General features: G+C 39.7%; 1 protein-coding gene across 1 annotated transcript in view; it reads right to left on the bottom strand.

Moving 5' to 3' along the window:
- CTNND2 (catenin delta 2) overlaps positions 1-26,231 on the bottom strand; it is a gene marked incomplete at its 5' end in the record, with an annotated part of 546,420 nt that overhangs the window by 6,164 nt on the left and 514,025 nt on the right. Inside the window, 2 exons of the mRNA XM_084260131.1 lie at positions 5,562-5,693; positions 9,670-9,796. Coding sequence (XP_084116257.1) covers positions 5,562-5,693; positions 9,670-9,796 — 259 coding nt within the window. The remainder of the gene's footprint in view (positions 1-5,561; positions 5,694-9,669; positions 9,797-26,231) is intronic.

Here is a 26,231-nt window from a genome sequence, read left to right on the forward strand (position 1 = left end):
ATGACAGTCTCTGGTATTAGAAGAATCTGCATCAGCATTACTATTTGCAGTGTCTGTCATGATTAGCTGATTCTCAGCAGTATGGCTGCCAGATCTTTTCTCGATACCACCTTTCTTTATGCTCTTTTTTCTGAGTTTTTTGCTTGTCCCACACAGTGCTAAAAGAAGCTGGGTTCACAGAGATTCCTCTCCTCAAGATCAAAAGATACTGAGAGTTAGTGTTTCAGCTATGCGTTTTGTGAGGTGCTACTTCTTCAAAAGAAGTCAAAGTGACATACTGTGCATTGGACTCTCATAAACAGAGGCAGAACTTCTTGTAACCATTTTGTTTTCATGTAGAGAAATGACAAGATGAGCTGGGCTAAAGTTTTACATGTGCAAGTTTTCAGTTGGGCATGACTGAACATACTCGGCCCAGACAGGACGGTACCGTTCATGGTGGTTTGATGTCAAGAATAAAGGTTGGTGTAAGGTGCAACATCGGAGGGGTTTATGAAGAATCAGATGAAAAACAACCAGATAATTTATACAGTGTTCCTGCAGACAAGCAGAGAGACCTTAAGGAGGCTCACAACCTATCCATCTTTTTACAGGCATATAGAACGGCACACTGCACATAGGTGCCACTAACAGCCATGACTATTAAAACCCCAGAAAGAGCCCAGAGCTGGTGCACAGCTGTCCAATGCGCTACTGTGAAATTTGCACTGACGTGCTCAGAATTGTCACATGCCAGGTTGGAGACTTACAGTCTCCCAGATCACATATTCTGCGACGGAAAAATGGGTAAATTCAGCTGATGGAAATAGCTGCAAGGTCTGCATCGCCGCTTTCGCTGCAGGGATGTGGATACAAACTCACAAGGTTAAAATGCCAAAAAAAAAAAGAAAAGAAAAGAAAAAGTAGTATTTTTTCTCTTAATGTAATAAAAAGAAACACAATGACACATCTGATGTTCAGAAATGAATGCCAAGAGTTCAAGAACAAGAAATCTTGGCTTAGTCTAGCCGGGAGGCTGAGATAGCTCTGTCTCTGGAGGAAATGGAAGTCAAGCAATGTAGCTGCTAGCAGTGCATGCAGCCCCGCTCCAGTACCTGCTTCTGAACACGCAGGCGGCATCCCTGGGAACTCCATTCCTGCTCTGCCATGCTTCAGTGAGCAGTTGACTCTTGCTGTCCAAAAGCAGAGGGCAAATATAAAAGAAAGAAGGGAGAGAATGAGCTAGATGAATGGACAGATACTGTGTGGTTAGTATCTGATTTATTCTTTTTTTTTGCTGTTAATATTGTACAAGTACCATCATAATAACATTATCGGAGAGGTTAATGAAACGTCTTGATTTTTTAAAAATACGGCAAAAGAAGAGAAAGGGGTACAAAAAACAGGAGATGGAGGGTTTCCAGCAGCCACACTTCATTATAGAGATGTGAGAATTGTAGCTGCAGATGAAATGATTTGAGGAGTGACGAGTGTGCGTGGGCATGTCTGCATTTTATGCACTACCTAAACAGCAGCAGAAGATAGTACCGAGAGGTACATTTTACTAGATTAAATCATGAAGGTTCTAAAATGAGTGCTATCATCAACATGATGTACTTTGTGGTTGCACTGCATGAAGAACACTACAGAAAAATACCATCTTTTTTCCCCCGTTCAGTTATCAAGGTGATCTTGGTTTAAAATAAATAAATAAAATGATATAGTTCCCCCCAGCAGTTTTCTGCAAAGCTGACAACAGCTTTGAAATTTGTTTCACTCAATGGTTTATGTGACAAAGGTATCACTGACCAAAGCTGGCCCCATATATCCCAGGTACTTGATTCATCATTTAACATTCAGCTTTCAGTTTTTCTAAGTACTTATTCTCAACACACAGACACATTGAAATAACAAGGTGCTAGCCTTTTGCCCTCACAAACACAGACTGTTATAAGCAAGGAGAGCTCAGCTGGACAGGTAGTCATCCTCATCTGCTATCGCATCACCTGCTTTATCTGCCATAAGCAGCAGGTCTTCATTTTCTAAAATTTAGTTCACAACAGTATGGGAAAGCACTTCTGTGCCTCACAAATCTCAGCTAACAGAGATCATTACCTGTCACTACCACTGCCACCTTCCTGCACGGTGAATGATGAGGTAAGGGCATAAGAGAAGATATCAGTGCATTATGGTTTCTTAAAGTAACAATAAGTTCAAGTAGCCTGTGTATCTGTAGCTATTGTAACAGATGTGGTGGTCGGTTGTGTTCTGAATGTGGAGGGACTTCCAAGTAAGTTTAAATGGCAAAAGTGTGGAAGATTGGTTTCTGACAGCCCAAATTAGTCTGAAGGGGTTTCTGCTGGTGGAAGAGAAGATACAGGGTGCAGGTGGTGGGGTAGGTATTAGCTCAGTGAGGGAGCTAACAAAGTAAAAGAAACTTTAGAGTGGGAGTCCCATGGCAGTATGCAGCAATCATATCTTCCCTGTTCTGAAGGAAAACACCACGGCATAAATAACGTTATAACATGCACTTATAGTTCCTCTGGGTTTTTTAAAGGAATATAATAGTTTTTGCCTTAAAAATATACTTCAGGTGATAACATTTTATTATTGGTTATTATTTTCTACACAGAAGAGAAGATGGATAGTAAATATACAAGGCATCATAAACCTGTGAAGGGAAGAGGGCAATGAGAACTTTGATATTGTTCCTCTATTTTTTAGCTGTCCTTATGAAATCAATATAAGTTATCATCTTCAGCCGAACTGTTTACTTCACAGATTCTCCATTTTTCCCAGAGGTTTCCTGACAACTCCCCACAATGGCAAGTCGCCAACATTTCTACTTCGAAAATCCATCAAAACCCCTTCATTTCACTCCCAGCCAAGAGGTCATAAAATTTTTGAACTATAAACTGAGAAGAGCTTTGGAGAAGAGCATGGATACAGTCATGGATAAATTAGGACTACAGCTGTGGCTTTACATTCTGTGTAAATCCGTAAGTCAAAGAGAGCTTTGTGTAATACATCAGCTTGACACAAAAAACCAAGAGCAGCTCAAAATGTGTACACGCCAGGTGGAAGCTGGAAAAACATTTATCTCAGTCCTGGCAGTTGTGTGAATGCATTAGTTGCAATGCACTGTCTGATGCAGCAAATGAAATACAGGCATTGCAGGGAGCTCACTGCATGAACTTGTATTAGACCATCCAAGTAAAGCCAAACTGTCTCACAATTAAAATCACCAATACTGATATTATATTGTTCTTTAATGAAAGATTTATTATTTAATGAGCTACAAATATATTACACAAGTGTCATGGTGAATGTTGATAAGCAAGCCTCCTCCTGTCATTTTCTTTGATCCTTAATTTGAGTTTAGACCAAATGATCCAGAGATCTGGTGATCTGAAAGAGAGAGAAAGTGATTTGTTAATTCCATACTCATTTGTTCAGTGGTGACAGAATTACAGTCTGGTTTGGGTTGGAAGGGACCTCAAAGATCATCCAGTTCTAAACCCCCTGCCATGGGCAGGGACACCCCCCCCAGCTCAGGTTGCCCAAAGCCCCATCCAACCTGGCCTTGGACACTGCCAGGGAAGGGGCAGCCACAGCTTCTCTGGGCAACCTGTGCCAGGGCCTCACCGCCCTCACAGGGAAGAATTTCTTCCTAGTATCTAACCTAAATCTGCCGTCCTTCAGTTTAAACCCATTACCCATTGTTCTATAACTGCCTGCCCTGGTAAAAAGTCCTTTTCCAGCTTTCTTTCCCTGTAAGACTGTGAAACATTGTTACAATTTTTCAATTTGATTTTGGTTTTGATTTTTCTCACTGAGATCAGTAGCTGGAAAAATAATTGGTAACTGAGCATTATGTTCAGAGTTTAAAGTTTCCTTACTAAAAGCCCACCCAAAAGATCACGAACAGACAAAATACAAGCAGATTTGAAAGGAAAAGGATGCAAAAATTAAAGTTGAGTAAAGGTTGCTGGGGAAGTAAAAATCTCACGCACTGAAAATTATATTGAAAGAGAAAGGAAACATGGAAAGAAGGAAAGAGAGAAGAAAAAACACTACACCAAGGGACAAAATGGAAGAGGGTAGGTTGGTGGGAAAACCCACCCGATTTTTTACAAGTGTGGAGAGAGACAAGGAAAACTATGCAACTACTTGCAAGGAAAACCTTTTTTGGTGAACATTGTGATATGATCTGGTGGTCTAAATTTGCAGATACAACTACAGCAGTTTCTGTCTTTTCACCCCGCTGTTCTTACTCATGAGACTCCCTCTCCATGAATTCTGACAAAGTGCTGAAAATAAATCACAGTCCTGTCCTTCAGAATGACCCACGGAGGGACCACTGAAGCGTTTCAGAGAACCACCTTGTGCAGTGACTACGAAACAGCCAAAATATTACAGATACATTAAAGCAGTACCTGGACTGAACCCGCAGCAATCTCACGCAGTAGGCCGCAGATGCCGTTCCGAACACTTCTCACTCGTGTGGCTTCCAGTGCTCTTCACTGCCACTCCTCTTCTGCAGATTTTCACTTCCATCCTAATTAGTTTTCCGCATTGTGCTTCCACACAAAGTCAGAGGCTGGGTGTTACTACACAATGGCTTAAAGGACAGTAGGTGTAGGAGGAGTATCACCGTATCCTGAATATGCTAGTATGGATGGCTTGACACTGAGTCAGCATGTTCCTGGTGTCCCCAAGTGAGCTGAGGCACACAAAGACAATCCGTTCTGGCAGCCTCTGAGCAAGACCTCTACACAGGGCATGGGAAAAGGTAACTGGCATTCAGAGAGCACAGAGTGACTCCTCACTGTGATTTTTTCACTTGCCCCGATGTATCATTTGGAGGAGAGGACGTCAGGATGCTCAGCAGTGTATAAATGGAAGAAAACATTCAACAGATGTTATATAAACCCATGTAATGATGATGACCAACATGTGTTTTGCAAGAGAGTTAACGAAGAGGTGCAGTACAAGGCAAAGCACTCGAGATTTTATAATTATATTATTGAAAAGTTAACAGGTTAACGAGCTCACTAGGGAAAGGAGCCCTTCCCTGAAACTTGCAATAGATGCTGTATAACATACACAAGGAAGATTTTGCATTTAAATCTGCAGAGCTGAGAATGTAACAGGGACAGCCTCTGCAAGCCGCTACTGAAATCGCTGGCAATGACTGACGTGCAAAATAAGCCAAGTGGTCACGGAAAGTGCTTCCCTGCACAAGGCAGATGTAGGGGTCACTGCTCACGATCAACCACTCTCATGCTTGCCAAAACACCACGAGTTAATTCAAAGTGAACTACCAACTCCCTTCTGAAATGGAAACAAACTTGGAACGTAAAATTGTGTTTAGAGCCTTTCTTCTGTGAAGAAACAGGGTCTTCATAAATCATTTTCACACAGCATTGTATTTATGATGATAGAATATTTGGTAGCTAAACCTTTGGAATTGAGCAAAGCAGGCTGACTCTTCTCTGTAGTAAAGTAAACCCAGCCAAACCCATAAAGTCAGTGCTTTATCACAGCTGTTTTCTACGTGTGCCAAGTAAGCACAGTCTCACCTGTCATGGTGTCTTTCCTAGAAGTGTGTTCTCCCTTGCTTCCATGGTAGGTGGCGTTTGTTCCAGTTGATTCATAGTCTGTTTTTCTTTCTTTTAGGCTGATCATTTCCCGAGGTGAGGCTGGGGCACTTGCTAGATCACAAAAATGGATTTATTTTTTCCCACTGCATATCACTGAACGCAGCGTTTAACTCTAGAGTAAACATTTCAGTAAAGTTTGCATTTGTTACCCTGCTAATGTTAAGGTGCTGGAAAAAAAACCTACCACATTATGGAAGAAAAGAACAATCAACTCCAAACATCTTTTTATCTCTGAACATTTTACTTTTTTCACTTAGACCCAACATCTAAGATGACCTTTAAGGAAAAACAAGTGCAATACTATTTTTTTCCCCTTTCACTTTTTAATTCTTTTAGCTTGTCAAAGCAATCTGGTATAGGCATTTCCATTTTTTCCTCAAAATGGTTATTTTTTTGTGTTGAAAAGACCAGTAACTTTAAACTGTGTGGAAAAACCCTTATGAAATGGTTTCTTCCCTTCTCTGTTGAAAATAAACAAGTCCATTAAATGATTCTAATGGGGACAGGAAAAAAAAGGTGTTTTTCATAGAAAACATATGGCAAAGAATGCCTTACACTTAAAGGTAACTGCCTTTAAATATCTATGCATGAACAACTGCCATTAAAAAACAACTGCTACTTTAAGCTGTTATTATAACTTAATGCTTCATCAGCGACACTTGTGGTATGGCTAAAAGGAATAAAGTGTGAGGTGAGCAGGAGGAGAACTGATTTTGTGCTTGATTGTCAAGCGCTAGAGAATGCGAGGGTGAGCACCAGCTCTGATCATGATGACTTAGGGCTTGTGATGCCTAGGAAAAGGGTAAGAATTGAGGAAATTACAATGGCTTTCAAGTTCTTCTGTGTTCTACAGCACAAGGAAACTGACTTCAATACACTTAGGTTTTGGTAGATACAATGAACTTTCCTTGCTGTGGAGGGCAGAGGAAGGAGAGCACAAGGTGAGTGGCAGAGCATCCCAGAGTGTCACGAAGGCAAAGTGGTACAAAAGTAAATGAATTGCTGATGCTCAGTTCCACTGCATCCCTTCCTTCACACAGATAGTCAAAAGAACATCAAAAGCATTAATGATGTCCTTGCTTTAAAAAAAAGGGGAAAAAATTTTAAAATGTAAGACGAGCTCATTTGTGAAGACTGATCGTGAGTTATGTCTTTCAGCATCTCTAAACTATGTTACGTGTTTTAGTTAAGGAATAGGGAACCACTTACAGTAATTAAGGAGTGAGGAAGCAAAGTGAGTTCTGCCTAGATCGGTTCTGCTGGCCCTGGCCTCTGATTTTACAGAACACATGTGGGACAGATGTTTTTTTCTTATGAAGCCATTAGAATTGGGGATTGCTTTTAAATTGCTTGTCAATATTGATGTAATTCTAAAGCTGGTAATCCAGCAATATAAAGAAACATGCCATTAAGTTACCAAATAGCTAATGGCAACTTGAAGTCTAACAGGAAACAAAACAGGATGCAAACCTTAAAAAAGTTGCTAATATAGTGATGCATTTTGTTTCACATACTCTGGTAATGCTTTTAAGCACTCTGGTGTTTTGAATAAAACTTGATTAATAAAGACAAAACCCATCTCCCTCTGTTCCCAGTGGGAATTATCTCTTTCCTCCTGTGTGAGAACAACTGCTTTCTGGCAAGTGTTGAAATCCAGAAGTACCCTCTTTCGGGGATTTTACTGGAAGCAGACATAAAACATTAGACATTATTGACATTAGATTGAAAAGTGGTATCAAGGTTTTCTGCTCTTGTTTTTTAGGAACGCAGGAAGGAAGACAGAGAGGTCTCCACACTAGTTAAAACACCTTATCACCAAACCACCGTGGATGGGACATGGTGAGTTCATTTAGTTCAACTCTTTACCCCAAGGTTGAATCTGGTATACCAAAATAATTCTTGACAGATTTTAATCTAAAACTGAATATCTCTAATGACAGAGACCATGTAACTGCTCCAAGCAGTCTGTTCCAGTGCTTTGTTTCCCCACTGTTAGGAAATGTTCCCTGATGTCTAGACTGGCTCCTTGCTGCTCATTATTTTCATTTTCCTGCTATGAAAGTAGTGGAAGTTCACACCGTTCCTCTTCACAGCTGGCTGTTACGTGCTTGAATACTTGGTGCATTCCTTTTCTCTTGCTCCCATCTCATGTCTCTTTTGTTTGAGTTAAACAATCTCAGTCTGTTCAGTGGCTTCTCCTATCCTAATGTCTCCATCTCCTGATTCATGGGTGCAACTGTCAGAAATTTCTAAATCACTTCTAAAGAACTTCTGTCTAACCAGACATTCTCCTTATAATTTATTTCTGAAGGATTGGACCTTTCTTCCCCCCTTTTGGACAGTACCTCCAATTTCTCAGGGTCACTCAATTCTAGTAGTGCCCTTCAAGGTACATGAGCCTCTCCCAGGTTTACATCACCCACAAAGGTTATAGGCATCCTTTCTATATTATCTGTGTCATTAATGAAACCCCTGAAGAGTACTGGGCCCAAAGCAACCCCCTCAAGCCAAGCCTTCTCCTACTCTGGCAATAAGCAGTAGCCATTCTTTGTGAACGGTTTTCAGTCAGTTTTGTATTTCCTACACTTGACACTGTGGACTGTTTGCTAGCTTGCCCATAAAATTCTTGTGTAAATCAGTCTCACTGATTACAGTAGATTTCATTTTTATGCTACAAGATAGTTGTAGCAGGAATTCCGGTGGATTTTGTAAGAATAAATCATATCAATGTTCGGATTTGATATGGATACTACCAGACGGACAGTAACTTGTACTTCTACATAAAAATACTCATAGAGTCAAGCAGTACCTTATGTTCCTATTATCTTTGAGATGCTCTGAGCGGGATTCTTTGTTCCAGCAATTATTTGTTCCAGCAGTTTTTGAGAATGAAGTGGAGGCAACTGGTCTGTAATTACACTGGCTCCCCTTCCTTCAGAAACAGCCATATTTGTCCTTTTCTGGTTTTATGGTAACTGGCGATGGCAGGAAGATTTCACCCCAAATTTCCTTAAGCATGATTTTCAAGCAATCGAGTAACAGAAGTGAGGAGACAGTTCTGGCCAAAGACAGCACTGATACCTCAGGGCCAGATGTTTCAATTGCCTTACACTTAAAGTCAAAACAAGATTTTGGAGAAGAAGAAACCAAACAAGAGCCCTCTATGGACTTGTGCAATGCCAGAGTTTGAAAACTAAATAGCAGCTCTCACTGTATTTCTGGATAAATTTGCGAATTTCTTCGGTGATTCTTCAGCAATCTTCCTAAAAACAAAACTATGGCACAATGCTGTTGGCGAAAATACTTTTAGCCAACTTTAACTCTACACTCTTGGTGTACCTATGGAATGACAGTGTTTGATTGAACAAGTAGTAAAAAGTATACAGAAAGGCTGATTGCTTTATTTTGTTTATCTGAATAGATTTTCAGTGGGAATGGTTTTATCAACCAAGGTATGTTCTAGCTTAGAGAAAAAAAAAAGCCCTGATTTCAGAATTGAAAAATTAAGACACATGCTTACATTAATGTTTATGTTAATTCACTGTATGGATCACACAGAATTAATGATAGCTGGTGTAAATATGCCATCAACAGCACAGGAAGACCTGTAGTCAACCCTTTGGGAAACTTGCACAGGCACGTGTATGCACACTTACACACATATTCACAATAAAAGCTGACCAAAAAATAATGTGGATTCTTTGGCTTCTGCTCAGTGTGCAGTTGTCACAAACAGCTTGGCAGCTTTTACGACTAACAGAGCAAGTAAAAGAATTTTCCTCCTGCTACAAGTGAACACCACTACCCTGAGATCTATTCGTAACAAAAAAAAAGCTATGGAATATTCTTTCTTCTCTAAAACTTTACAAGAAAACATATGTCCTCTTTAGATCAGATAGCTCATGTAAGAATAAAGAATATATTTTGTGCCCTTCCACCACAAGTCCGTAGGCCAGTGACATTGCTGGGGGAAGGAAAATGCAAGCGATGGATTACCTCTGTCTTTGCTTTGACATCCTGGTCTTACCTGAGCGGTTGTTAGGAGACATGCGCACGGGAGAGATGGAGGGCGTGCGTGATGAAGAGTACGGTCTTTGCCGATCCCTTTCTATTGTTGAAGATGAAGCTACAAAGTGATACTGTGACCATCCATCCTGCAAGAACAAACATTGCGACAGCGGTGAGTGAAAAGGCCATACAGCCCCTCATTTTAAGAGTGTTTTTCTCCAGTGGTTTCACCATGGATACAGAATTATGCCACTGACTTTTTCCTGCCACTGAGTAGCAAATATTCCCAGTGCAGGCTGAGATGTGGCTGTACTGACACACCCAGAGAGGAAAATTAAAATGCAGAAAGTTCTGTAAGATGACACAGATATGAAAACTCTGAGCAACTTTTTAGGCTATTTGTCTACCAGTTCTGTCTGTTTCTGTGCCTCTATTTTCACATTGCAAATGGCATTCTGGCTATGAAAATGCTTCCAAATTGTAAGACTGCTTGTTTTCATGGTGAAAATTTAAACTTTAAATAATTTCTAAGGACATTTTGGATAAGTAGATGGGGAAGCCCCAGGATTATAAAAATCCTTGTAACTGGGTGTCTGTAGTCTAGTTACATTAACTGTCCTTTTTTCACACATGAGAGCGAATCAATGCATTTTCCTCATTGCAATTTTCTCCAAGATACACTGGAAGAAATTCTGTGGCTTCATTTTAGAACTATGGTAATGATGATATGTAAAAAAAAAAAGAAAGAAACACTAGAAGCAGCTAGTTCAGAAATCAAAGTAGAGTTTAAATTGTTCATGTTTTGTTCCTGTACCATAATATAATGTAATAATGCAAAATCATGCGTTTTACATTTTTAGAGGATATTCAAAATACTTTGAAAGTATCACGAGAAAACAAATTGAATTGTGGTTATTGCTATCTTCATGGTGTTTTCCAAGAGCATCATGAGCAGCTCCCAGACCTCACACTATTTCAGAGCCCTAATATTTTTAAGTGATCTACCTCTAGCTCTCCTCTGCCGCAAGGAACAGGCTTCTTTCCTTGGAAAGGTAAACAGTTTGTAACAAATTCATTAAAACTATCCCCATCAACAATTCCAAAAGCTATTAGTGTTAAATATTGAAACTAATTTTTAAGAGCCTAAAGGGAGTATTTTCAATTTAATGCCGAGATAAATACCACCTGACATGATGGCTGCTTCCATTAGTTTGTTTCAGCTCTAGTGCCTGTAATGAAATTTAATTAAATTGATTTGGGTACTTAAAGGTACAGTACAGAGCAGCGTCCTGCAGAGAAGAAAGCTAACTCAAAAGCGAAGTGTGTGAGACAGCGTTTCAGAAACCAATTTACCAGCCACAGACATGATCTAGGAAAGGAAGACAAAAAGATTTGACAAACTGGAAAGAAACTCAATGCTATTCTGTTGCAGAATGGATGCATTTGTTAACTGGCAGTAATTAATTAATAGGTGGCAACCGCACACTGCAGGATGGCACAGAACAACCCGAGCACAGAAATACCATAATACGCCGATATTGTCTCTTCCAAGGTATCTTCCACTGAGCTTTTCTCTGTATTTTGACTAAAATGAATGTTTGTGTTCTCCCCCAGTTATATTCCAAAAAGTCCTAACACTAAAGGTTGATTGGCAGGGACATGTTTCTGATGGTACGTTTGTGGGAAATAGATTTGGGGGAGAGTTTGGATAACCACTGTAGAAAACAAAGGTGATATTGTAGTGTCACTGATCACCTTTTCTGTGGTTTAAGGAGCGAACAGGTCCTTTGTCTCCTGCTCAACTGTAAGTAATTCTGAAAATAAATAATTTTCTTCAGAAAATAATTTTTCTTCTTCAATGGTAAAGAATTATTTTGTCAGGGTGACTAAGCATACTGTGCCAAAACCCTACTGCATAGGTATCATATGAAAAAATAATTTGTGTTTTCCATATGATTTGTTTTGTGTTTAAAACTTAGGGGGAAAGAGAAAGCAGATTTCTATTGTGTTTGCAAGAATTTCAATTTTTCAGAACTCTCTGGTAGCGGAGTTCTTGACTTGAGGAGATGGTTTACGGAGGCGGGTGACGCCAGACACACCCTTATCTTACTTGTATAACAGTAACACTATGAAGACTAAATGACATTTGGCCCTGATGAGAACTGACACCATGTGGACACAATGGAAACCAGAGCTCCTGCCTCAGGAATTCACAGAAAGAGAGGAGACCCGATGCAGCGAGGTGGCCAGGCAATGTGTGGTGGAGTTGGGAAGGAGCACCGACACTGCCCGCCTCCGTGAGGTGCTCACCCTGGATGACCTCATGGCATCTGTTCAGAAAGAAACCCCACGCAGGTAGGCCAGCTCATGCGCTAACAGCCACACAGCAAAAACCAGAACAAACCCTGCCCCCTGAGTGACTGTGCTGATCAGCTGCTGAGAAGACACTGGCTTAAGAGGCCCTGAGTGGTTTAGAAAAACTGGGCTGTGGCTGAATGCACCAGTATCTCTCCATGCTGAAAAGCATCGTCTGCCTGACTCCTGGCCACTGATGTCCTACCTTTTCAGAAGCAGAGAAGTCCCACTAGGGAAAAACACCCTAAAATCTATGCAACAAATCCAATAATGGACAGCTAAAAGCTGGAGAAACTACAGAGGATATTGTGCCCTGCCTGCCTCAGTTTTACAAACTCTCCAGCCTGCTACTTGCTTCAGGCCTGGTCCAGTTGTGACTTAATAACTGAGTAGACATTTTTCCAAATGACTTGCACGCAGTGTCAGACTTGTTTTGTCATCCATTGGTAGTAAGCTGTAGAAATGTGAAGTTCTGAGAGGCAACCATGTGCAGGAACTGGCAGCTAGATCCACCACGTTAGAAACAGGTGATACAGCAACAAGGCAAAGTGCCTGTAAGTACACAGTGTAAGATCTGCTCACTTTGAAACTCAGCCAGACATTGCTCTGCGTTGCTGGTGTTGCATCTTTCAGAAGCTGAAGCACTGCTGTCAGGTTAAATGAAACATCCTGACTGGTGTGCACCAGTGTGACACTGTCTAGTGTAAAAGATAAATCTGATGTGAATTAAGTCAAGGCTCATCAGACTTACACAGGTCTGGGCAATTCTTCACTGGCAATTTGTTGTCACAACACTAATAAGACATAACAGAAATTAAAACTGGATCAAATTATCTACATACATTGACATATGAAAGTTATGTGCGTGACTTGACTGCGGTGAGAAAATGAAAATGGTAACGAGGTTGGGGTGATCCACACACGTATCTCATGGAGCTCTTAAACGGGATTTTTGCAATAATATGGTTTAAATGTCCACCAACCTCCACATATAGGCCTGGGATAAGGCCTTATTCACAAGGGCAAGTAGCAGTAGGACAAGGGGTAATGGTTTTAAACTAGAAAACTAGATTTAGGTTGGGTATTAGGAAAAAGTTCTTCAATATGGGGGAGGTAGATCACTGGAAAGGGTTGCCCAAAGAGGTAGTGAAGGCCCTATTCATCCCTGGAGATATTCAAGGCCAGGCTTGAATTGGTTCTGAGCAACTTGATCTAGTGAAAACATCCCTGCTTACTGCAGGGGGGTTGGACTTAAATGACCTTTGGAAATCCCTTCCAACCTAACACATTCTGTGATTCATTTTATCATCATATTGTTTTCTTTCAATACAAGAGGAAGAATAAATACATTTCTCCATCACAGCTTACACACCAGTAATTGCTCTTTGGGGTAAATCCTTCAAACTAATTCTGCATTAAGTCTGCATGAAGAAATCTGGAGTAATTTCAGAAGCTTCAAAAGACAAAGGGCTGCTAACTCCAATTGTCCTGATTCCCTTCCTCTCCCAAAGAGCTTTAAGTCAGACCTTCAAAATCAACAGATAGAAAGAGAAGACATGGATCATTGAAGCTCATCATAATTCAAGGAGTTTATTATTGTTCATAGCCTTATTCCCACACCTTAGGAAAACCAGAAAACAACTTAAAGCAGAGATATTATTCAAGTTTGGGGGATTTGAAACTACTGTAATAATTTGGATGAAAGTGCAGGAAATGCTCACAGTATGACCACTTATCTGAAGTGGTTAAAGAAAAACACAGCCTGTCTCCCATACCTTCTGATGATGATGCCAGTTACTTACTGGCTACAGGTATATTGGGACTACGACACCTGCTGCTGCAGGAGCCTGGGATGAAGACCATTTCCTCCTCCCTTGCACAGACATAACTAAGGGGAGAGGACTGAGACCCTGCTGAGTGCACCAGGGGAGGAGTGCCATCACTTGAGCCAAAGCAAAGCAGTGGTGGCTCAGCCAGCTGGGAAGGACCAAGCCAGATGGGTGGCAGGGCTGCCACGGGAGCAGCCGCCTCTCCCAGGGGCTCTCAGCCCCTGCCTCAGTGCCTGAAGCTGGGGGTGGGTTGCCTTGCCACTCGCCATCTGGCTCAGCTGTGAGATACACACACACACCACTTCAGCCTCCTCTCTTATGATCAGCTCTGGGCTTTACCTCGCTACTCCTCTCCTTTTTACTCTGAATTTCAGTGTGCAAATGACTTTTCCTTATAAGTGACTGTTCCTGCATCCCAGGCACAACAGAAGTTCAATTGCTTAAGAAGCGGAAAGAGAAATACATATTTTAGGGCAGCATGAGGCTTAAAGAAGGGTTCCTAGTTAAACTATCATTATCCACAGCAAAACTGTCTGGCACTGGATGAGGATTATAAAGTTTGCTGTAGGCTCTTTGGAACGAGATTTTCAGAATCAGTTGTTATTCTCATTCTTTGCAAAACAAGCTGTGTACCTCCCAGCCTCCATTTCAGCTTCTCTGAAAGAAAACCCATTTTTCTCCTATTGTCAGCCTCCCACCCCAAAACCATCTGGAATACTTTCTCTCCCTGTTTTTCTCTTGTCATCGCAGAGCCCCAGGTACTACATTCTTCTGAGAGCATCACCCAGGTTTTTTCTGTCCAAGTGCCGCAGACAGCCTTGGCCAGTTTTCTCTTTTTCAAACGCTCTCTTGGTGTGTGGTGTTATCATTTTACAAACAAGTACCTTCTACTATCATTTTACATCTCATCCCTCGATTTTAGCCATGAAGAGACACACGCTAAGAGAGAGATACGTTAATTACTTGCCAAATCTAACCGAGTGAGAAACAGCTCGGCAACATATCCCCGGTTGTTTTATACAGTGTGACTCTGGGATGTTTCAGGGAATCACTGAGGCATTGCTTTACCTGTCCATAATTAATTATCGATTTCCTGTTGTGCAAGTTGCAAAGATGACAAGACCTAATCTGATGAATAAAATAGCTATAAGAAAAGGGAATCGTATGTGAGGCAAAGCATGAAGGACAAGACTTCAGATATGGAACAGTTCATTATTCATTTTGCTGAGGTTATATGCAGCTAAATAATAAACCTTTCAAAACACTGCAATAAAATGAAACAAATTCATTTTTCAAAGCATCACTTTCCCCCTTAAACAGAAATAATTTTTTTAATGTATTTTAGAAGAAATGAAGGTAGTTTTTGGCCCTTCAGCTAAAATTTCTAATCTTCTCTAATTTCCCCTATATGAGGTATATAAGCTATAATTTAAATTGTTAGAATCGCAAAGATTTATTTTTCCTTGTATCTCGCATGCACAAAAAGTCTTGCATCCAAGAAAGTGTTCACAGTAATTTTTGACTTCTGCTGTCATTTTCAATCCAGTTTCACCTATCTTAACATGTTTATGCCTTAGAAATGTACACTCTAGCACCTGACCACAAAATCTCAGGGGTAGGACAAACACTACTTTACGCCCAGGGTCTGTCCTTATAAAGACTAGAAACCTATCAAGACCTCTTACTCTTACTTCGCATGCATTAAATCATAAAGTCAACCAAATACAACTTTTCAGTTATACCTGTGAATGTAAGACATGAAAAAATACTTCTCAGAATAAGATTTGCACCATTGTCTCTTACGGTGAAGAACACGGTAGGACTGATGATGCTGACTGTGATCAAGAGCTGTGAGGACTTTGCATTTCCTGAAGAGTGGCAGCACTATGGCTGAAAGCTGGGGATCATTTTATTCAAACATGTAGCTGCCTGACTGAGCTGGCTGAAAAATCAGCCTCCAATTGGAAGAATCATTAGATAAACTCATGCTGTCCTTGGTGTTAGGTCAAAAGTTCTTGTATAAATGCACTTAAACTAGAGACTTCGAGATCCCAGTGCTTATTGCTAAGCTGTATGAGTTTTACAGACAGACCACTTGGAATATGTAGTTTACCAACACATTTAGACATTGAGAAATGCATATTCTTTTTTTCTGTAAGAGTTTTTTATTCAATACAGAAACTCAGGTATTTGTAATTCCAACAGAACACACTACTGCACCAAAACCTACAACTCTCATTTAGAGGAACCACAACTTTCTCCAAAAGTAAAAAAAAAAAATTTAGAAACTGCCAGTGAAATTTTACATTTCTACTCTCTGTGGGAAGAAGAAGCTACAGCTCTTTCATTAAGATGAACTGTATCAGCTAGCAAATGAAGTAAACCGATTGAGAACAAAGCACACACACTACAGAAGTGACTCCTTACAAACAGGAGGCTTCTTACTTTGCGTCTGGCCTGGCAGACATATTTAGGCCATTTTTGTAGCCGTTTTAGAAAGCAAAGAGGGAAGAAATAAGGACTTCCCAGCATTTTTTCCCCCCTCATTATTAGATCATGTGAGAGTATCAAAGAACTGAAAGTAGGATGTTGATACACCATCTTAATAATTCATTGAACTTTGTTTGAATTTACTTGCCCTGGCCACTTTTAATCCCAGAAGAATGAGCAGGATGATGGCATAAGTAGAGCACCACACAGGAGCACCAGCGGATGATGCCCAGTGTTATGTGACAGATCACCATAGTTAAGACTATTCACCTCTGAGAAGAAAACATGCTTTGATTACCATAATAATTTAATTTCATTTCCATCCCCTCTGTGGTTCTTGAGTATGCTTTTACTACTAGTAAAAGTTCTACTGATTTGATTAATTTGCAAAACCATAAGCTGCAACATACCAGATCTTTTGCTGGGAGAAACCAAGTTTCTCACCTCAACTCTTTACTATGCATGTGCTTTCACCTGTGTCTTACCCTAGATATGCAAACATCAAGTATACAAGTTAATTAAAATTAATATTTAGTTCTGAATAGTAAAGATCATGTTCCTTAAATTAATTTTGGAGGATAATACTGACAAGAATTAAAACCGGTTTCTCTGAGCATGTATCTTTAGAAGACTTGTGAAAGTCTTTTAGATAAAAAAGTCTTTTGGGTTCTTTTCAGTATTGCACATCTGAATCCAGCTAAGCTTTGTTTGCCATTAATTAGTTATTTATATCTGCTTAAAAAATTTTAATACATTATTTAAGTGGAAGAAAAATGTTCCCAGTCCCAAAAGACATGAAGACAATATTCTTAGGTATCTTCTTTGTATTCAAGTACTTTTGAGATGAAAATTTCTGTAGATGTGACCTTCCACTTATGTATAACCCTACATATTCTGGATGCCTACTCATATCTCTACCCTAAGGATATTTCAGAAACTTCAGTTATACAATTCCCTTCAGAGAGAAGGCTCTAAGTCAAAGATACTGACTCCTGGGCTGCATTTTAAACTTTCTTCAAAGAAGTTAAAAAGGTGGAGTACTTTAGAGACAGACTTTACACAACTGTGAGATTAAATTTCTCATCTAAATCTGTACTTAGTAACCTTAAAATGGACTTGGGTTTTGAAATCAAAAATACCCAGTGGTTCCCACACAAGTCAGCTAGAACTTACCATGAGACTCACTGTACCAATGCTAAGGATGCTTTAGCACTGTATATACGTATGGCTTATCCTAGAGACTGTTTGGACAAACTTCAATGCTTCTCTTATTTGTTTAGCACCTCTTGAGTCTAGTAGCTTTTGGTTGAGCATGGTGTCAGCTTCCACACGCCTCTTATTGATGTTTCAGAAGAATTACTATTAAGTCTGGTTGCTGAATTACATCTAGCCACAATGCTGAATGTTAAAGGAAAGCACTACCATGCCTTAAGGCCCTCATGGGAAAAGAACAGTCAAGCATAGCAGCAGATATTTTCTAAACTTATAGTTCAAACTATTAAGGTTTACTCCTTTAGGCATTCATGGGCTCTCCTTGTTCAGACATCATGTTTAAAGGCAATGTCTTCAAGGTCCATGCAGTGTCATGAGAACGTATTAGATGCACACACACTTTATCATGTATATGTATATAAATAAAAAGGTATGTTTACCAGAAAAAAAGACTATATATGATCACACAGACATATTTGCAAGGAGTGGGTTGAATACTTTGGCTTTAATTGAGTTTACTCATCACATTTGATTATTTGGGGTATCATCCAGGAAAAAAGTCCACACAAAAATAGTGTAAGGAGGGGCAAGGTCTTGCTCCAGCTACACAGGACTCCTCTCAGGAAAATATTACCATCAGTATTGAATATTCAATTCAGCACAGGCTGTGTTTTAGATTACTGCTAATATTTTAAATACAACAGTAAACATGGAAAAAGTTTTAGAAAGAAACACAGGAATACTGAAATAACTGAAACGTGACTAAAGGAATTGTAGGTGATACTGCACAGTAAATAAACCTTTCCTGAGAGTATCACAAAGTATTTAACTATGCAAAATGCAAAATGATTAAAATGAATGAAGTCTAATATACAGTAAACATGACAGGATTCAGAAGCATAAGACATTTGAAAACATCTCCCTGTAACAACTCAGGCAGAAACATGAATTTTGATACTACATTGTGTTGTCACTGTCATATAGAAGGTGACAGACCTCATCTACTTGGACTTGTGCAAAGCATTTGACACTGTCCCACGTGACATTCTTGTCTCTAAATTGGAAAGACATGGATCTGACAGATGGACCACTTGGTGGATAAGGAACTGGCTGGATGGTTGCACTCAGTTGTGATCAATGGCTTACTGTCCACACTGAGACCAGTGGCAAGTGGACTTCCTCAGGGGTCAGTACTAGGATGGGTACTGTATTTACATCTTTGTCAGAGACACTGACAGTGGGATTGAGTGCACAGTCAGCAAGTCTGCCAATGACACCAAGCTGTGTCGTGCAGTCAACACGCTGAAGGGAAGGGATGCCATCCAAAGGGACCTTGCCAGTCTAGAGAGATGGGCTCATGCAAACCTTATGATGTTCAACAAGGACAAATGCAATGTCCTGGACACGGGTTGGCACAATTCCCAGCACAACTACAGGCTGGATGGAAAATGGATTGAGAACAGCCCTGAGGAGGAGGACTTGGTGGTGATGATTTATGTAAAGCTCATCAGTAGCTGGCAAAGTATGCTTGCAGGCCAGAAAGCCAACCATATCCTGGGCTGCAGGATATGTGACCAGCAGGTCAAGGGACATGATTATGACCCTGTACTCTGCTCTTGTGAGAACCCACCTGGAGTACTGATCTGACTTGGATGACCCTGTGTGGAGCCAAGAGTTAGACTCTATGATCCTCATGGGTCCCTTCCAACTCAGGATATTCCATGATACTATTAAACTGTGTCCAGCTCTGGGGTCCCCAGTACAAGGAAGATACTGAGCTGTTGGAGCGAGTCCAGAGGAGGGCCACCAAGATGGATCAGAGGGATGGGGCACACCTCCTACAAAGACAGGCTGATAGAGTTGCGGGTTGTTCAGCCTGGAGAAGAGAAAGCTCCAGGGAAACCTTATTGCAGCTTTTTGGTACCTGGAAGGGGCCTACAGGAAAGCTGCAGAGGGACTCCTATTTATCAGTGATAGGACATGGGGTTTTAACTAAAAGAGGGTAGATTTATATTAGATACTAGGAAGAAATTTTTTATGATGAGGGTGGTGAGGCCCTGGCACAGGTTGCCCAGGGAAGCTGTAGCTGCCCCCTCCTTGTCAGTGTCCAAGGTCAGGTTGGATGGGGCTTTGGGCAACCTGGGCTAGTGGAAGGTGTCCCTGCCCATGGCAGGGGGTTGGAACTAGATGATCTTTGAGGTCTTTTCCAAACCAAACCATTCTATGGTTCTATAGGTAAGAATGTTAATATTTTTGATTAAAAATATTTTCTATACTCTTTAGGCTATGCAATATATATATAAAAAAATTAAAAACATAACGGCAATCCCTTATCTTTATAGTATTTTTGGTACTGTTAATAAACTCAAAGGGCTTATAGAAGGAACTAGAAAAAATATTATTTGATATGACAGATTCGCTAAGAAAATCAGAATACAATCTACTTGACTGCACAAGTGCAGTGATAACTGTATTAAAATAAAATTGAAGTAACATTGTTTGACAATATTTTGTAATATTTCAGATATAAATATTATCTTTTTTCCTGAAGTTTTCTTAAAACTAGCCAAATGATTTAGAATGATAATACAGCTGGTTGAAAACATGCATTTATGTTATAAAAATTTTTGAGAATCTCTCTCCCCTTTTTTTGTTTAAATTTAATTTAAACAGTTTATACTCCATTTGCCATGTCCATATACTTCTGAAAACTTTGGCACATGCCAAAGTTTTTTACATGTGTAGCTCAGCTCAATTTATTTGCACTATCTCCTCTTTAGGCTTCATGATTTTGCTCATGATATGTACATTCCGATTTTATAGGCAAACAGGATATTATTTAACAAGGGAACTGGCAATGAAAAAGCAGCAAATGTAAAATTTACTTGACAAAGTTTTGAATTATTCTTAAAAAACATATCCCTGGGAAGGTATAAGCAAAGAAAGGTAACTTAAATAATAATTTTATAACATACAGTGATGCAGCCTAATGTTAACTATGTTGAAAAAAAGCAGCATCAAGATAAAAAGCAAAATAAAATTCTAGATTAATGTATCAATCCTCACTGAAGAAGCCCTCTAAGAAAGAACATAAAGAGATTAAAAGATTATTCTTTGGTTCACAGCTACTAGCTATTATTTCCTATTATATGCCTTCATTTTAATGAAGAAATACTTCAAATTTGCATATGCATTGGGAGAGGGAATCCTATCTTACATGAACACTGGAAACTATAGCGGGAAACATAGAGCTAATAATTCAACACACACATAAAAATCAATAACAAACTTTTTCTCTGGTACTCATTCAAATGACAATTTCATGATTAAGTATTTAACAGAATTGCCATTTTATAAAAAGCAACATTGACACTGCTCACTTTAATGTGAATAACATGTTTTTAGGCAAGAAACACTGAAAAAGAAAGAAAAACCAGAAAGTGTACATTTGAAGACTATAATTTTTTTTTGCTATATTGGTTGTGGAATATCTTCCAACATTACTCAGATGATACTTTAAAAAGGCTTGAATATGTTAATTCCATAGAAAATTTCCATGTTTCCTTTATTTAAAATCAATTTGGTATAAAATAAATTTGCCTAATTCCCACTTATTTATCAGATGACTAAATGTTGGGCATTTTAAATACTGTATTCCTGTTAGCTAGAAATTAAAAGGATTTACCCTAACCTTGACAAATACTTCTGTCTAGAGCATTTAAATAAGATCTTCTCTGCTGTCTTCTCTCTTCCAGACAAATTTGGTAGAAAAAGAAAATAAACTGAAATAAATGTCATAACTACTGTGTCTTGTGTCAGCAGTAAAGAATGTAAATTCCTGTTTTCTCTACACATTTAATCAGAAATAATAGAGACACATATATATTTGTATATGTAAAAGTTTCTACATGGAGTTACTTTAATGCTGTGCTGATGTGGAAGGTATTTTGTTTTGGCAACAACAGAGACACATGAAAAAAATATATTAGGATGATAACAAAGGACTACACTTGCTTAAGGAAATGCAATTTTAATACCTAAAATTAAATAGTGCCTTGAATAAAAAAATGTCCAGTCGTGCTAATTCTCTTCAACTGTACTTCTGTCTGAAGGAAATTTCCGCTGCCCTCAGTAATATGGATTTTGAGAATTAGCATTTTAAGAATTTTAATAACTGCTGGACAGGACGACTTCCTCTACAGACATCCTAGTTTACCTGGGGTCCTCTCACTGTTGCATTTTTTTCTGAGAAATGCCATTAGGCAAGAAAATAAAGCAAAGTGCTTGATAAATTTAATCTGCTATTGCGACACAGTGATTATCAATAACCGCCTTGCCCTTGCTGTCTGAAAGGTTCGGACAGTCAACCAAGAGACTGCAGAGATGCTGGAAAGCTTGTCAGAACTGAATGGAACACTCTTGCCCCTCTCTCTGGCATATGCTATCCTCAGAGAGAGGACAGCTCAGTGTGCCTTCCTCACGTGGCTGAAATGAACAGGGACGCTCTCCTAAGTGAAGTGAGACCCTTTACATCTTGAACCTACAGTGTTCCGTAAAAGAAACTATTAGTGTTAATATTTATACTCTAGAAAGGCTTTGTTACTTCTGATTTAAACGTCTCCTTGTAGCACTCTTTTGGGTACAAATCTCAGTATGCATGAAACATAACAATTCAACACTGGTCAGCTGACAGCCAGAATACCTGGGTTGGGGAATAGATTCTGGTTTCTTGGCTCTGGGAGAGAGTATGCTGAGCGTGCCATGACCCAGAGTGGTGGGTTGGTGAAAATCCTCTGTCATCAGTCACACTGAAGCTTGGGGCCGCCCACTGCCATAAATCAATCAATCAGTCAATCATTTATTAATCAGGTACTTGCATTTTCATAGTTAATATAATAAAAATGGGCTCTTTCTATAATGACAATCTAGTTTTATATTACGGGGGGGTGGGGGGTGGGTTTACCTTAAATTAATCCACCTTCTTTCTAAACGGGTGACATATTAATCTGAAAAAGGCCTTGCCTTTTGTAGAAATAAATTAAGCCCTGCTTAAAGTTCAGCACTGCAAAATGCATATGCTTACGAACAATCTGAGCACATGAATAGTTCCTCCAAGTCAAGCCACTTTTTTGAGGAACTATTATTTCTCTGGATTTGGAATTTAGACCCTTAATGTAGGATTTAAGTTCTGCACAGACTTTTTCACTAGACAAATTTAACCTAAAGACAGCATCTTTCGGGGATATGTCTGGCTGATGATAACCTTTCCAGAAGAAAATCCAAATTATGTCTTCCAAGTCTACATGATAGCACGATGTAATTAACATTTTAAAAGGGTGAGTAGGTATATTTTACCTAAGAAAGGAGTTTAGATTCTAAAACTCCTTGACTAGGGTTTTGAAGTTTATTGCTGGCAATTTTCATGGAACATTTAGCAATAAAGGACCTTCTCACAAAGTCATCATTTTATTATTCTGAAAGTCACATGAAAAGAGAGTCCTGTTCTAGATCCTGACTGACTTAACTGCTTCTAAGGCTTTGGGCAACTCTAAGTATCTTTTCCAGCCAATGACAGACAAGGCCATCTTCTGAGTGACTACTCTGACTTCATTAAATGCTCGTCATAATAGTATCCCTGTTGTAAATGGCACACCACACACTGAAGGACTTTAACAGCCCCCCCCAGTTTCAAATAACCGGTTGTGTTTTTATTCATATGGGAGGTGAAGAGGACAGACATTTCTATTATTCTGTGCAGAACAGAAATCTACAATAATAAACAGAAAAGTATTTTCTACAAATACATTGTGATCTCTACTTTTATACTGGAAGATAGAATAAGTGTAAACATAATGATAGAATGTCAACATATTTTTCTGGAGCCTAAATGGTTAGGCAAAGCAAACCAATTAATAGAAAACATATTATTCCTGACAGTTTCTCCAGCTCTTTAATATTACACACATTTAATTTTAATTGAAGCTTGGGTTTAGCTAATAAATTTTCTTTCATGTTAACATTTTGCACAAGCCCTTTGCTCAAATTTCCTCATGTAATTTAACAAGCTATCTGTGTTTAAGAGTACTTGGTTATTTTCTTGAATATTGAGACCGTGTTTACCAGCTAATGGAATTCTGCTGTCTTACAGTTACAGCTGTGTACTTCAAGGTGTCCCCAAATCTTCAACCATTTAATACCCTAGAAACTGGAGTGGGGTCTAGTGTTCTTCACTGGAAACAGGTGTCTTAGAATTACCTTGGTAGCTGCTTTCACGTGGCTTAGGTAGCTGGAGACAGCAAGCAACATTTAACTCTCCCACTCACTGTATGGGTTACCAAGGCACCTGAACAAGTCTGAACACAGGCATCAGTGGTACAGCTCCCCTACCTGTTTTTCATAAGTGCTGAACCACTGACCCCCACACAGGACTATGGGACCATTAAGCACTTTCGAAAAGCAGATTTTAAGTATTTTGGAATGGACTCCCAAAATCAGAGGAAGATAAATGATTATTTGTGGAAATCTAAGTAGGAAGAGGTTCTTTACTGACACAGAGGTTGGGCACTGGAACAGGCTCCCCAGGGAAGGAGTCACAGCACTGAGCTTGCCTGAGTTCAAGAAGCATCTGGACGATGCGCTCAGTCACATGCTCTGACTTGGCTGGCCCTGTGTGGAGCCAGGAGTTGGACTCGATGATCCTTATGGGTCCCTTCCCACTCAGGTATTCTATGGTTCTATGATTCTGCAAGTCTTATTTGTAGGGAACAATAAAGTTAGAAAATGACATGGCATTGAAGTCACTCTTTGGGAGACAATATTTCATCTACTAATGAAAAATTGTGATAATCACTTCTTTCTTACTTGCTAAGCTTTAGCAATATTTATAAACTAATTGCACTAAATCATCTAAATGTTGTTTATATGGGGCTAAACCTGAACCTTGATTTCATCTTGGTAGGAAGCTTTCAGATTAGATTTCTGTTTCAGCCATTGCTCATCATATAAACCACTATTCCCTGTGAAGTACCTGCAAGTTAAACTCCTGGGATGACTGAATTCATTGCTTCTGCTTGGTCTGTCAAAGTTTGGTGGGTTTTTTTCTCCCTATAATTTTAGGACTGGAAACATTTATGCTTTTTATAAGATCTCCAAAGCACAAACCTATAAAGGACAGTAAACACTGTCACTTCACTCACATATTGGAATACTGACTTTCAGTGCCTTTTTCATGCCAGCTCTGTCAGGTCTATGTGTCCCACTAAACCCACAACACAGCTATGAACTGGAAATCCTACTGTACTCAATAGTACCCGCAGTGGAATGTACAGAGAGTGACATCGCTCCGCAAAAGGAGTGTGTAAGCTATTGTGGACTTTACAGAGCTTTCCAACTGGAAACTGAGCCAATAAGCCAATGCTCCCCTCCTCCTTCTTTAGTTTGCAGCTCAAACTCTAGGAAGTCAGAAATCTCTTGCACCAGAAAAGCTAGTGTCCACCTAAGTATGCTTTCTAGAGAATAAAAAGCTGTTTGAGAGATCAAGAGTTCAAAGAGTGCAACTCCTGTTGCATTAGCTATTAATAAATAATGTTCCTGCTCCAGCAAACTGAACAAAAGCAGTAAGAAAACAATTTTTTTATAGGATCTTGGGAATCCTGGAACACACTGGATGCTGCAAACTGCTTAGACAGTCTGCCCAGTAAATTTCAATTTGCTGCAAAAGTTCCAGCTCTTGCTTTTGAGGCCCTACAGAAAGGTCCTATGAAATCAGTATGCCCTTCTCATTGCTTTCACTGGGTGGAGGATCAGACCACTGTGGGGAAATTCCTGGGTACCAGAACTCTGAGCTCTGGACTGTCAGCTACAGTGCTTGCAGGGTTTGTTCTGTCCATCTCTTCTACCTTTCTTTTTAAGCTCAGCACCTGGGCTGGCCTGAAACTCTTCTCCAGAAACACCTGTACCTCTAGCTTAACTTGGCTTACCAGATTTAATTTTCTATGCTTTCTACCTCACCGACTTGTGGAAAAATTTTGCATTTTCCAGGATAAAAAAGATGGAAAGGACCTTACATTTTTGTGTTGTCAAATGACAGCTACACTATGACCTTGAGACAGGGTATGTTGCTTGATTTGGTCACTGAAGTTAACATGAACAGTTGGAGCTGCTGCTGTACTTTTTGGCTTTGAATGGACCAAAGAAACAGGCAATTATCTCTCAGACACTGCAATCTGTGCACACTACTATTCTTAAGGAACGTAGCTGAAGCTAGCACCCCAAAATCTGTTAAATTTGGGCTATTGTTTATTCAACAGTTGATTCTGACAGTGTCCCTAGAGGCTGCTTAACTTAGGTTTCACTACACAGGTATGTTAATACTATAGCCTTGGTTAAGGCTGGAGACCCTGCTCATCCATGATGGGATTGGAGCAGGTAGGAACTATTGCATTGCTTAGGGCAGCCCTGCTACTGGTAGGAGGTGGGAGGCTAGTTTCTGACTCCTGCATTTCCCTCCGCTCCACAGTTTATTGGAGAGTGCTGCAAGTGGCATATTGGTGACTAAGCACTTCTTGGTTTTTGGTCCTTCCCAGGTGCAGCAAGTCATTAGGTGGCCACACCAATCCCCAGGTCTAGATGGGCAGGTTATATTTTGCCTGCTAAAGGATGATTCTTGTAATGTCAAGCAAAATTAGAAAAACGA

This window comes from Gallinula chloropus (assembly GCF_964237585.1).
Source record: "Gallinula chloropus genome assembly, chromosome: 2".
NCBI lineage: Eukaryota > Metazoa > Chordata > Aves > Gruiformes > Rallidae > Gallinula > Gallinula chloropus.